The sequence below is a fragment of the Podarcis filfolensis genome (genome assembly GCF_964270895.1).
Source record: "Podarcis filfolensis genome assembly, chromosome: 1".
Lineage (NCBI taxonomy): Eukaryota > Metazoa > Chordata > Lepidosauria > Squamata > Lacertidae > Podarcis > Podarcis filfolensis.
Window position 1 is genome coordinate 52177010 of NC_139604.1, and position 13964 is coordinate 52190973.

The 13964-nt window shown below is 46.3% G+C and overlaps 1 protein-coding gene across 4 annotated transcripts; it reads left to right on the forward strand.

Moving 5' to 3' along the window:
• Nucleotides 1-355: 355 nt before the first annotated feature.
• LOC310744171 (uncharacterized protein) lies at nt 356-13030 on the forward strand. Of its 4 annotated transcripts, XM_083575202.1 has the most exons (10): nt 356-493; nt 2279-2540; nt 3508-3617; nt 4413-4463; nt 5764-5853; nt 6472-6562; nt 6782-6853; nt 8509-8602; nt 9387-9457; nt 11601-13030. In XM_083575202.1, exons 6-10 carry the CDS (start codon nt 6490-6492, stop codon nt 12959-12961), a joined length of 1671 nt encoding a protein of 556 aa, XP_083431328.1. In that variant the 5' UTR covers nt 356-493; nt 2279-2540; nt 3508-3617; nt 4413-4463; nt 5764-5853; nt 6472-6489; the 3' UTR covers nt 12962-13030. The 4 variants fall into 4 exon arrangements, with proteins under 4 accessions (XP_083431328.1, XP_083431325.1, XP_083431326.1 ...); XM_083575199.1 differs by lacking the exon at nt 6472-6562 and having other exon boundaries at nt 5710-5853; XM_083575200.1 differs by lacking the exon at nt 6472-6562.
• The last annotated feature ends 934 nt before the right edge of the window (nt 13031-13964 follow it).

Here is a 13964-nt window from a genome sequence, read left to right on the forward strand (position 1 = left end):
ACCTTACCTCATAGGGCTACAATTTAAGGATCAGTTCCTCTATCCAGGAAACCCTGAAGCCCCACATCAAGGCAACTTTGCAGAAAGAGTTCTCTTGTTGTAATGATTCGAACACATTTTTTACATACTCCAGAGAAGCATTTATGAACCAGAAGGGCTAGCAAACACTGATAGATTGCCACAGCGAAAGGGTCAAAGGTGAGACTGGGATGGTGAAGGAGCAAGAACTGGGAAAATAAAGTATGAACTCACATGTTCCCAAAAGTGTGACCTTTTGTAGATTCCCTCCCCCACCCCACATCCTTAAGGAAAGCATAAAGCTCTGATGTCACAATAACCCCCAACTTCCCATTGGCTACTGAAGTTGTTGATCAGCAGGGGAGGAGGGAGCAGGTTTGGGGTGATGGTAAGCTCTTGCCTCCCCCAAGACATCAAGTGCCCAGCTCACCATCAGGTGGAACAAAGAACACGGGCAACCTCTGGATAAACTAAGGTATATTGAGCCTAGGTGATTTTAAGAAGTTAGAAGAGTATCAAATGATGATGGGGAGCAGGAAATGAACCTATGGAAACATGGCTGCCATGGAAGGGGACAAGGGGGCAGCCCCCAGCCCCCAATGAACCATAACCCACCAATTACTAGCATTCTTTTTCTTTTTTAAAAAGGACACGTTTCTATCATTTGTAGAACCTGAGATAAGAGGCAAAATGTACAGGTACTACTGTATTCTCATTTGTGAGAAATTTCCCTGCTCCCATCTTTTAGATATGCATTTGCATATGTATATGTATGGAGTATTTTACTTTGCCCTCACCCCATTTTATTCCCCTGTGGATATCCATGTGGGGGGGGGAGGGGGTGTGTGTGAAAAGCTGGCACAAGGAGACAGGAGAACTTGAGGTCAGAGGGATTGTTAAAACAATGGGTCTTTATGGATACAGGAAGCCTTAACAGCTAGAAGATGTCCCGACATGGGCCAGGCCTACTAGTTGTGCACAAGAAAAGTCCTACCTTGGTCTCTGAAATGGAGGTTTCAAAGTCTCAAAAGGTCAATATAAACCCACGGGAGGTTGTAGACTCTCCTTCCTTTTTAAGCAGAGGTTGGATGGTCATCTGTCATGGATGCTTTAGTTGAGATACTTGCATTGCAAGGGGTTGGACTAGATGACCCTTGGGGTCTATTCCAACTCTACAATTCTATGATTCTGTCATATACCATGAGGTCCATCCACACACTGACAGGCCTGCTTAGCTTCAGGTGGTGACCTCATTGTCTTACATTATAACTTGTTCCATTCTGGAAAGCCTTCCATCCTACAGTTGCATTCACTGTGTAGCTCCTCCACTGATCTTGCCCTACCGGAGCCTAAGAAGAACCCAAACGTAAGTTAAAACTAGTATAAAACCCCAACATTTCCTGGTAGATCCTCCGATCGGTACTGCGATAAGTTTGGGATGCTGTTGCTCCTCCATGAGACCTAAGCGCACCACAGACTCGGCGTTCATTCTTGCCCCTGTGCTAGGGACAATTTGGTGGCCAAAGGTTCCTGCCATTTTATCAAGTTTGCTATTTGTTCTGTGTGGTAGTCAGTCTATTTCTGTAATCATGCTAGTGAGCAAATCAAAAATAAAGCAACAGAAATGCCCAGAACTAAATAGACACTACAGGTCCTCTTCTGAGTGAGATAACATTTGACACTCACAGGATAACTCTACAAACTTCATAGGATGACGCAAACTTGTAAGTGCATATGCATGGCCCATTTATGGTCAATGCTGGGACAGCTACGTGAACAGGACCCAAGAGAAAATGAGGATCCTATTCACAGATAAACAATTCTGACACACAGTCCCTGATGTACTATCATTCTGGCCATGCCCTTCCCTTGGACATGTTCTTGACTTATTTATTGGGGTGGCATTGGCATCTAGTTTGTGTTGCTTGGTCAGTTGGGGTCTGGTGGTTGGACAAACCCTGTCTTTGAGAGGGAAGGTTGGCCAAGAAGGCCTTTTGTACCCCTCCATCACTGCAATTCAAAAAGGCATGTGTGTGCGCTGCTTTTCTAATAAATAGGAGCTGAAAGTGGAGAAGTGGATTCTTCAAATGGAGAAGCAACCTGGTGAAATTCTGAGTCGAGATACACACACACACTTTTACCTCCTGGGAGGCAGATCATCATCACCGTGTTCATTCTCCCTTTGTGTGCATGCAGTGGGGAGTTCTTGTGGGATGGATAGATTTTGCGGCACCTCATTCTGTTTCCTCTCCCCCTGCAGGGCCCTTTGCCCACAGCACCCACCTCCTGCTGTGCTGTAAGGAGCAGTGCAGCCAAGAGTGCGGCCATGGTCAGCCCTCGAAGCAGCTCAAGTTGTGTGGACGCCTTCGGTGCTTCCAGAGACATTGTTCCAATTGCAGCCACTCTTTCCCCGTTTCTCTGCTACTGGTTTCTGCATAGGACAGGCGAATGGATGCCGTGCCAGACTATTATAAGCTTTTAGAGATTCCCCGGGATGCCTCCGACAATGATATTAAAAAGGCGTAAGTCTTTCTCATGAATTCTCAGCGTTCTTCTCTCTCGAGACTTTTGTCCGCAACTCAAGCCATGTGTGAGGCAGGAAAAAAAGATTCCCGATGCCAGTTCAATTAACATGTCACACAACATTTAATACATGACAGCATGACCCTCAACTGTCCCATTTTAGGTGGGGCATCCTGGAATTACAGAAGCCATCCCAGCTTCTGACTGGATCCCAAAATGTCCAGTTTCTCCATCTGCCACTCTTGTGTGAGTCAGCTGGCTTGTGCCAGAGCACCAAACCAAAATATGCTTGTTTTTTGGCCTTGCGTGCTTGTGCGAATCAGCTGGCTCCCGTGAGAGCTCGGAACCAGAAGAACAAGCACCCTGATTTTGTTCAGTGGGATGTCAGAGGTTATGTGATAGCGTATTTTCTTTAATGTAGAAAATGGTGCTTTGGCAATTGCATCATGGACTGTTCCCCACTAGGCCACCAGACATGTTTCAGTGGTAGACAAGCAGCAGTGCTTTAGAGCAAGAACAAGAAAGGCCCTACTAAACTCAGCTTAACCTTCATGGTGACTGTCCACCATCTGTAGATTCCATTGCTTTATGGATTGGGGCATTTGATTTTGGGGGACTTAAGACAATGGTCGATGCCTGGTGGCCCAGTGGAGAGCACCAAAATAGCAGCCGTGGCAGAAAAAGTATGCGCTAGTGGTGGCAGCTGGGCTGGGCCTGGCTGAGGTGGTGGTGTTTGTGTATAGGTGGGCGGGGCATAATTGGCACCATGCCAAGGACCCCCAAATTCTTGTGCCAGTCCTGCATGACCATCTGGTTGTTCACTGTAAGAACAGAAATCAAGACTACATAGGTGTTTGGGCTCTTTTTACGTTCTTAACTGGGATTTGCACTGAAGGCGGTTTATTGTTGCAGAAGGTGCTGTGACGCTTAAATACTGCATTCCCTTTCTCTCCTGGGTCTGTGCAGGTACAGAAAGAAAGCCCTACAGTGGCACCCGGATAAAAATCCAGATAGGAAGAATTATGCTGAGCAGAAATTCAAAGAAGTTACAGAAGCTTATGAAGTGTTGTCAGACAGTAAGCGACCAAGTTCATCTTTCTGCCACCGAGACTCTCTCAGATCATTTGGGCTTCTAGGCTTATGTCTCCCTGGACTTTGGGACACTGATTTTCACAGCCCTTGTTAGCCGAACTCACTTCATTAAAGAATCAGAGGTTGTGACGGCTGTCTCTCTGGATTTTCCCCCTGTATTTTCGATTACACGTCTAGACCAGGGAGTTGATAGCAATAGACATGGATTATGGGGAGAGGCCTTTTTGGTAAACTATGGAAAATTATTGGCTGGCAGGTTTGTCATCAGGGATTGGCACTGCCCACACCCTATCAGGGGCTCCCACTCCTAACCCTGGGAGCCCCTTAATCCAACTCCTGCTAATTCTCTTCGCTGTCATTGCCTGCACACTTGCCCAAACCAAGTGAGCAAGGACAGGAGCAAAGAGAAAGAGCAGCAGCCTTCTTCCCTCCATCTGTGGCAGTGGTGCAAATTGAGCAGAGTGCATTCAAAACACATAGTTCCCTGCCCCCCAAAAGAGCATGGGAACTGTAGTTTACTCCCCAGCTGAGCTAAAATTCCCAGCACCCTTAACAAACTGCAAGGCGGGATTCACCTAACAAGTCAAGAGGCAGCAATAACAATGATGAGAAAGAGACATGGCTACTCAGGGTCTCCCCAAACCTGGAGCCAACATTGTTACCTGCAGAAGCCAGGTTTCATAATCTATATTGCAGAGCCAGAGTATAGCTTCTAGAAGGTGCAAAGATTACCATTTTACTTGTGAACTTGCCAACTTAGTCCTCCTTCTTTTCTTCAGAGGCCAAGCGTGAACGTTATGACTGCTATGGGGATGGAATCACAGCAGCAGGTAAGAAACATATTCTTTCCCTACACACCTTTCTTCTAAGGCCCACGAATCTCACATATAGGCTAAGATTTGTCTGGCATCTTATTTCGAATCCATGTTATAGATTAGGGTCAACCCCAGTTTTTGGTTTTGGTTATTTGTGGTATGAAAGGAGAATGCAAGCTGCAAAGGAATTCCTAGGCTGCCTTATGCAAAGCAGTCTGGCTGGCTTAGTGAAGAGCAAACCTAACGTGACACAAAGCATTGAGAGGAATCCTTTAGCCTGGAGGGTGAGATGTTACCAAGGTGATGGGGTGTATGTTTGAGGGGACAGGAAAAGGGATTTTTCAAGCGACAGGTTTCTAGGAGAGATAAGGAAGAAGAAGATCTGTCATCTATTTTTGAGGGAAGCAGCCTGAAGGTTGCTTGTGCTGCTGCCTCTGCAAGTCTGTATGCCGTAAGATCTAGATTTCTTCCATGCAGAATGAAGGGGTAAATAGGTGAATAAGCCATATTTCTTAAAGCATGACAGTCTCCCCCATGTCTTCCATTCTCCAAAGGGACACAGGCCCTGTGTGTGTGCCTGGGACCCTATGGGCTTTTGCCACCACTTGGCAGAGAGAGGGGTAGGCATCCAGCTTTTGTAACAATATTCTTTCTGAAGTGTAGGTGGGTTCCCATGAGGCAAGACACAGTGATTGAACTAACAGAATGGGACAACAGGTGCAAAGCAACTGCTTAAATACATTTCTGAAGGCCTGGGCCACTCCCACTCCCAATGTGATTGGCTGTCTAAACTTCCAAGCTGCGAATCATAAGTCAGAGTTTAAGGGCCAATGACAGAGGCCCAAATCCTGAAATGTTCTGTGATTGGATATCATGTATCAAATCAGAACACAGGGGCTCAGACTCCTTAGTCCAGACTCAGGCTCAGACAAATACAGACCACTGAATACACAAGACTTTCTCTACTATTTCACACATCTTTCTTCTAAGGCCCACAAACCTCACATATAGGACATATGGCATCTTATTTTGAACCCAGAACTGGAGCCCACAGGAGACCCCTCCCCTCTGGATGTCTTCTATTAAAACTCCCATCAGTTGTTACCAGCTCACACAGAATCCCTTGTGCTGAGTGGAGAAGTGGGTTTTCATGAGTGTTTCACAAAGGAGCACCAGTCACGGACTACTCATCCTGGCTACACAGCTCTGCTCCAGAAAGGGAAGGGGCTTCTCCATTTTTTTCTTCATAAAAATTATAGAGTGGGAGCATCCCAGGACTTCAGTGATGTGTTTGCAAATCATGTTACTACCCCAGCAGTTCCTGAAGGAGACGATTTGAAATTCACCTTCCGCAGCCCCTGGGAGGTTTTCCGAGAGATGTTTGGCAGCTCAGACTCTTATGCTGGTAAGCGTCATTCTTATCTGGATTGTGTTTTGATAGCTAAGATTTAGACTTTGTTACTGAAGGGTTGTTATGTTGAGATAAAAGGCCCCAGTCCCCAGGAATAAAGAATTTCAGGATCCCTTGGCCTCACTCCACCCTTTCCTCTTGGGTATCTGTCTGTAAAACTGTGAACTCTGTCCTTTAGTGCAGGCACCCCCAAACTCAGTCCTCCAGCTGTTTTGGGACTACAACTCCCATCAACCCTAGCTAACAGGACCAGTGGTCAGGGATGATGGGAATTGTAGTCCCAAAAAACATCTGGAGGGCCGAGTTTGGGGATGCCTGCTTTATTGTTTGCAATTTTCTTGTGCTTCCCATTGATAGGAGATCTACTCACCCACTGGAGTTCTACCAGGCTGAACATGGACCATAGCTTAGTGGAAAATTAGACTTCAAAAAACAACCAAATTTCGTTGGTAGATTCTGCAACTACTAACAGCTGTTTGTTTGGGAAACCAAAACAATTTTGTCATTATTGTCACTGTGCTTGCTACTATTTTGCAGTAGCAGAAGTCATTGTGGCTGGCAGTAGTAGCAGGAGTTGTATTTCATTTCTGTTATTATTATTTTATTTCATAGTAGCAGTAATAGAATTCCATGTATTTAAAGACTGAGCATCCCTCCACTGTAACACACAAATCTGGGACGATTGATGTAGCTGTTTACAAAGGTCAGTTTTTAAACACCTAAAAAGGCCCCAAAGAGGAATTTGACAGAGAAATAGATAATAAAGTGGAGATGATTCCAAACAGATAGAACAGCAGTGAGGGGTGGTGGAGCTTGCAATAAAAGAGGAAGCAACTCCAGGATTGCAATGATTAAGTCTGCGCATAAAGCCGCTTGCTGTTGCCATGAGTTGAATTTTATCCCCACTCTTCTGCTTTCTCAGCCAAAAAGGAGGAAGACGTCCCATGGTACTTACGAGGCCCCTTATTTTCCATCTCCATTTCAGAAGACTCAGGTAGGATGTTACCAGCCTTTAAATGTGAATCCCTCTATCTAACCTGGAATGCTTCTGCCATTCTTCCGCCTTCTGATCTGTCAGCTGTAACCTCCCCTCAGCTTTTCTCCTTCTGTTATGGGAGATGTTAGGAGTCCTTCCTTCCCACTCCCCTCCAAACCTTTCCTTATTGTGGGGGCTGACCGCCATTTCTCTAGTAGCTAGGCTGGCTCTCCAGTGTTCTCCAGTTGAGCTCTGAACCTTTTCACTTGCTGCTTCTGCTAGTCAGTATGGCGCAGTGGACAGAACGCTGAATTTCAACAAGGGAGGAGGAAATCTGTTTTCAAATTTATGCTTAGCCATATTGTGGGCCAGTCTTTCAGTCATGGGTGATTGCAAGGGGTAGGATAGCAGGTTCCCCCTCTCCCCAGTGTTTTCCACTCCTCCGCTTTTCAATCAATGTGTATTAGGGCCCTTTGTAGCATTGATTAAATGTGCAGAAAGCCTACATACACATTGTTAAAGAAACCTTGTTTCCATTCTCCAGGGATGGCCCTATCATTAGGTAGAGTGAGAGCTGCCTCTGGGCAGAGAGTGGACCTAGCTGTGTTCTGCGTAGCCTGGCCTGCACCCTCTCTCTTAGCCTTCTCCCTTGGTGGTGGCAGACCCTCCAAGTGTCCCTATTTTCCAGGGACATCCCTGATTTAGAGAACCTATCCCTGTTTCTGGTTTGATCCCAGAATGTCCCACTTTTCCTCAGGATGTCCCTGTTTTCACTGGAGAAGTGTTGGAGGGTATGGAGTTATCCAGCCCCTGAGCTGTCTGAAGGCAATCCTATATAGGAAAGTTTTTTAAAAAAAAAATGTTTAATGCTTTATTATGTTTTTATATATGTTGGAAGCTGCCCAGATTGGCTGGGGCTGGCTGGGTAAGATGTGTGGGGTATAAATAGTAAAATTATCATTATGGAATGCGACGTCCCAATTTTCATCGGAGAAATGTTGGAGGGTGTGGTGTGGAGGAGGACTCTGTCCCATCACCAGCATTGCAGCAGGATTAAACTGCCTGTCTAGCCAGCTTTTGAACATAGAATTGGGAAGGTATCATCTTGTAGATAGCATAGACCATTGTGCTCTGGTCTCCTAGCCAGTCCCCTAGTAGCAGCAGAGGACTGGGTGAGTCCCCACTCCGTGTGTGTGTGTGTGTGTGTGTGTGTGTGTGAATATGCAGCGCTGAGATCCTTTTTCAGGTAAACTTTCCCCTACAGGTGTGAGCTTGCACTGAGTTCCATTGCCACGTGGTCTTGGATAGGCAGAGGAGAACTAGCTTCAGAGTTCAAACTGGAAGATTAGGAACATACACTAAGAACATAAAAGGGGTTTTTCCAGCTCTGGTTTGGGTGACTAAGAGCACATCCCTTTAAGTACTTTCAAACATCAAGGCTAGACTCTCAGAGGCCTGACACAGAGTGGCTTAGGGTCACTTGTAGTCCACAAGGCAAACTGCCTTGGGCTGGGGTTGTCCAGAAGGAAAAAGAGATAACCATCCTTTGGAGGATCCTGTCTGACGGGATGCAGGGATGACTGGCAACTGGACAGTAGCACAGTGAAAGCCTCAGCTGCCTGCTAGCATTGGTCATGAGTTACCAGCAATGAATTTGTCATCTTCTTTTGCAGGTGTTTCAATAACATTTGGACCCAAAAGATCACTATGTTTCTTCTCTCTTGATCCCAAAGTCTTCAGTTTAAGAAACATAATAAGCAGGAAAAGGTATGAGTTGTGCCTCAGCTGTCCCTGAATGCAAGGGGAAGCAGAGGTGGGATGACCTAGTAGCTGCTGGTCAACAGAGCTAAGCAGTGGTTCAAGGCAGAGGTGCATGTGCACAGCAAGCATTAGCCTATCAGCAGGGAACTCCCAGCAGGGAAGCCCTCAGAAAACCCAGGGAACCTCTCTCCCCAGCATCTGGCAATGAGATGCCAAGGGTTATGCAGGCCTGAAGCCAAAAAGGACCCAGAAAGTTGTATCCTTTTATGGAACAAATCTGAAGGACAGAACTAAATCCTTTTTTTATATTATTTCATAAAGTTTGTGCACTGCTTGATTATATCACAACCATACTTGAAAAGATACAAAAGTTAAAATACTAAAGCAGATGAAAATTACCTCAACCTTCTAAGCATCTGGGTTGCTGGGTTGTGCTGGGGATACATGGCTACCACAGATCTGCATTTCCGATAGGTGTCTCCCCCAGGATTTGGTAAAAGCTGACATGTGACAATATGTCATCATGCTCAGAGTTCCCCTGTTCCCCCCTCACTTCATTTGCTGCTGCTGCTTGCAAGGGATGTGAAAACTGTGAGTATGGTGGTGTCATGCCTTCTGCTGCTAGGTAGTAGCTGGAAGACATGAGCTATAGCCCTATATCTTCTAGATGTGTCCAGAATCTAAAAAGGGCACTGACGGATTTTTAAAGCAGCCATCGTTGTGGTAGATGGGGAAAGGATGCCCATCTGTTTGCTTTCCACTGGGTAACTCCAGTGTGTTGATTTTCCAGGTCTGCAGATAAAGATTCTGAACAAGTAGAAGCTAAGGATGATAGAGAGATAAAATCTGCTGAGGCTTCAGGTAGGAAGAAAGGATTTGGGGCCACAGTAAAGTTCATAGAGCTTGGAATTATTCCAAAGCAACCTGTTATTCACAGGCAGGTACAGAAGAAAGTATGAGACCTGAGTCTTTTTATCCTGGCTACAGATTACACTTTTGTATTTGATGTTAATTAAACTATCACTTTTTAACACTGTACCAACAAATCCTAATGTGGATTAGACATCCCCCTCTCCATAAGTAAAGGGGTAGGAGTGAACCACCCTTTAAGCACTGTAAAGTTCATTGTCGAAACAATACCCAGACTCTCGGCTCAGGGAAATCTGAAAGTTAATTTATTAAATCAGCACATGGTCTCAGCCAGGGGTCGGCAAGGTTTACCTCACCTGGGCTGGTTCACTCCAGTGGAGATCCCTCTGTGGGCCAGATCATGCATGCGGCCGTGATTCCCAGCATCTGCGCAGACACAATTTTCAGCATGTGAGCTCATGTGTGCTCAGACATGATTTCTGGCACCGCGGAAGCAAGTCCCCGCACTGCGCTGCGCTGGTTTAGCACAGTGTGTGGGGACTCGCCGAGCAGGCAGCTCAGTTTGGGGGCAGCTCGTGGGCCGCTTATGGCCCATGGGCCTTAGGTTGCCTACCCCTGGAGCATTAGCTCAAACTACAGAGTACCGTACGTTGTTCTAACACATGGTTAGGCATAAGCACAGGCATCGTCCCAGCAACTGACTTGACGCTCCCGCTCTACTTTTAAAGTGTGTGTGTGCCTGTCATTCATGCTGTTCTCATTCCAAGCAAGAAGACTGAGCTTGGGAGCATGTGCTCCTATAGGGAGACGGAGCTGTCCATGCAGGTGCATACAATGGCACATCTTTGGAAATGCGACCCGAGTTCAACACTGACTCTTCCTCCACCTCTGCTTCAACTGGCTCCACTGATTGGCCAGCCACCTCCTCAGCTACTCTGGTAGCTTCATTCTCAGAAGGTGGGGTAGGGACTGACTCAACCAGCTCCTCTCCCTTATCATGACATCTGAAAACAGTGGGGCGAGACCCTCTCCCAAGTCACTGCCTGAACTCTGTCCACCCCAACTTCTGAATCATTCCCATCCTGGCTGGCAGCATGGCTGGCCCATGACACCCGTAATCTCTGACTGTTGGCTATGTTGTCTAGAGCTGATGGGAATTGCAGTCCAGTAACAACTGGAAGGCAGCAGGTTGGGAAAGGCCGTGGTTTGCTGTCTGATACATTCTTGTTTCATCTTAGAGATAATGATGGGTCATTAGAGCAGATACTGGTCTTACGAAAAAGTTATGTCAAAACTATCGTATAGGGGCAAGTGCTGGAATTCTGTGACTGAAAACCATTCCAGTGTTCACCAGCCATGACTGAGTTCTTCCAACTCTTTGGTTAAGTACCTCAGCATCAGTAAGCCTCTTTCTTGATATGGGAATGAATGAATTAAAAAAGCAGGTTCTTTTACTTCCTAGTGCTGGGGTCTTGTCTAGTTCAGGGGTTATTACCCTGTAGCTCTCCAGAGGTTGTTGGATTTCAACCTTCCCCAGTCCCAGCCAGCATGGATGGTGGGAGTTGTAGTCCAACAACCCCTGGAGGTCTACAGCCTAACCATCCCTGGTCTGGATGGAAATTTGTTCCCCACCTGCGGTGCCCTTTCTATTGGTGGAAGTATTAGGAGTGCTGAACCTTGTCTTGGGAAATGAGTTGCTTATTAAAAAGAAATAACCCAACGGGTTTATATATATATGTAATTTTTATTAGATTTTCTGTTTTACAATTTAGAATACTCATTTAAACATCCTTAAAATATCAGTTCCCTTCTTCTCTTTCCATGGTTCATTCTGCATATCATAAATCCCTGCATATTTTACATAAACTAAACCATTCAGTATTCCATTTTTACATCCATCAAAACTTATTTACACTGTTGAATTTATCTTAATGCTGCCAGCATTTTCAAGTGTACACAGTTCCCCCCATATATTCAACAAACATTTTTCAATCTTCTCTAACCATATGTTCTTCTTGCTCTCTTATTCTATATGTTAAGTCTGCAAGCTGTGCATATTCCGTCAGTTTAAGTTGCCATTCTTCATTGCTCATTTTCCATAACCCAACTCTTTTTGTTTCTGTGGTCATTGTAGGTGAAAACGAAAGCAACAACATAGAAGCAGTGGGCAGTGAAATACAGACGGAGTATGAGTCGGTCCCAGAATACAAGGAGAATGATGGAAATGGATTGGGGCCGGGGTATGATGAAGATGATGAGGCTCTTGGGGGATTTGAGTCCTACGAAAGGTGGAAGAACCCATGTGCAGTCTATGAGGTGGTGAAAGATGAGGTGCCTTCAGCCTATCCTTCGTCTTCCACATACGAACCGCAGTATGGATGCAGCTCTTACACAGCTTACGAGATGCCTTCCAGGTGCTCATCTCCTGTGAAGAAAAATGGAGCCTCTCCTGTGTACGAGTCGCAAAATGCGTATGAGTTTTCTACCATATATGACCCTCGGTATAGCTGCGGATACTCCCCCATTTATGAGTCACAGTATGATGATGACATCTCTCCATCTGATTCGCCGAACATATATGAGACCTCTGGACCAAAGTCTCAGTACAGGTTCGACGACTCTTCTGTGTATGAATGGCAATACGGCTACGATACCCCTCCAATATACGAAACGCACTATACCTGCAAGGACTCCCCGGTGTACGAGTCTCCGTATGAATGCGAGTGCTCACCTGTGTATGAGTGGCCCCCGCAGCAGAATGAATTGCAGCTTAAAGATGCCCCGACTCCTGAATTTGAGGGTTGGAATAACCCTCAGAGGGACTGCATCTCACATCCCAGATGCAGTGAGTCCCACGACCCTCTGGATCCATCTTCTGGAGATGCTGAAGATGCTCAAGGACCTGCTGGCTACAGGCTGGCTTCTGGAAGCAGGCCGTCTTCGGGTCTCAATGAAGCATCACCCGCCTCCCTTAGGGTGACAACTGGAAGTACTCCGCCAGCTGTGCCTTCTGAGGAGCAGGGCCAGGGACCAAATGGAGCCAGGAAGCAGCCAGCGGAGAGCTCGGAAGGGCTTCTGGGAGGCATGAGGAAATTCCTGGACGGAACGAGGAAGCTTTTGTGCAGAGGGCACCAGCCTTCCAAAGAGCCCGTTTCAGAAGGAGACAAGTGGGCAAGCAGTATAAGCCAGCTCCCAAACATCAACAACCCGCCTCAGAGAGGGGTGAGGCAGCTGCATAGTGGAGGCAACCCTTTCCTGTGTGGAAACCATATATTTGTAGACCATTCCAACTGGCCCAGAGGGGACAGGAATCCATGCGTCGGCAGAGCAATCCATGCACACATCCCAAGAGGAGCCTACTGGACAGGAGGGGGAATGACACCTCATCTCCCAGATATCTCCAGCAGGCTGCTGGGCAGAGTAAATAGGATGCCTGGCAGGGGCAGTTTCTCCTCTCCCCTGACCTCCCCTTCCAGCTGCTCCTATAACTCCTAGACCAAGGAGAACCTTATAAATCCCCGGAAGCTGGAGAGATGCATAATAAAGGGTGGAAGTGAAAAATTTTCCAGGTTGTGTTCTGCTGTAATTTCATTTAAAAGCCAAGGACATAGAAGTTGCTTGAGACTAGCCTGCAAGGTCCTGGAAGGTACTGCCGACAGGTGGTGCTATGTTTCAGATTGTGTGCCAGCAAATCCCAAGTGTTGCAATTTGGAAAAACGTTTGTAAATGGACCACATCTGCAGCTCATTGGACACTTCGCTGGCATAGCTTGCTGACATTATAGGCCATTTCTGTTTCAAAATTAAAAGCATTTTCTGTTTACTGTCAAAGATTGAAAGGAAAGGTTTGGAATATAGATAGGTGGGGGTGGGGGTGGATGGAGGGGGTGGATTAATGTAATGATTTGTGGTTCTATTATGGGATGAAAACCACTGGTGTAACCTCTGGATGCCCTGCACATCTCATTGTTTCCGACATTGGAACAGCAGGAGTTACGTACCACGTTCTGTACCATGAACACAACTATGGATCCTATATTATGTGTTGGGTATATCACACAGTGGTTGGGATTTTCTGAGCTTTCTCTGAACTACTTGCCCATTCTCATGTTGCCACCCTCTGGATTTCCCACAGAAGGATGACAATTGCAGGGTCCAGGTCAGTTCATATGGGGAGAAGTGGTCTATGAGATACTGGGGTCTGAGCAGCTGTATTGCTTCAACTAAAGGTGGGTGGAGGAAAGCTTCCTGAAATAAGAAAATGAAGACAACAGGAAGCAGACAGAATTAGAACCACACTCATTGATAAAACAGTTTAGTTTCTACATGCAGGGCACTGTGGTTTTCATTTTCAAACAGGGTAAACCATTAAAAAATGGCACCCCACCTGCATTCTGAGGTGGTTCAGTCCACTTTCCCACCTCTGAGACAGCTGCTTGATTCTGCTGTGGGTGTAGATGTGCAGAACCTGATAGACATGGGGCGTGGGTAGGTGGTAA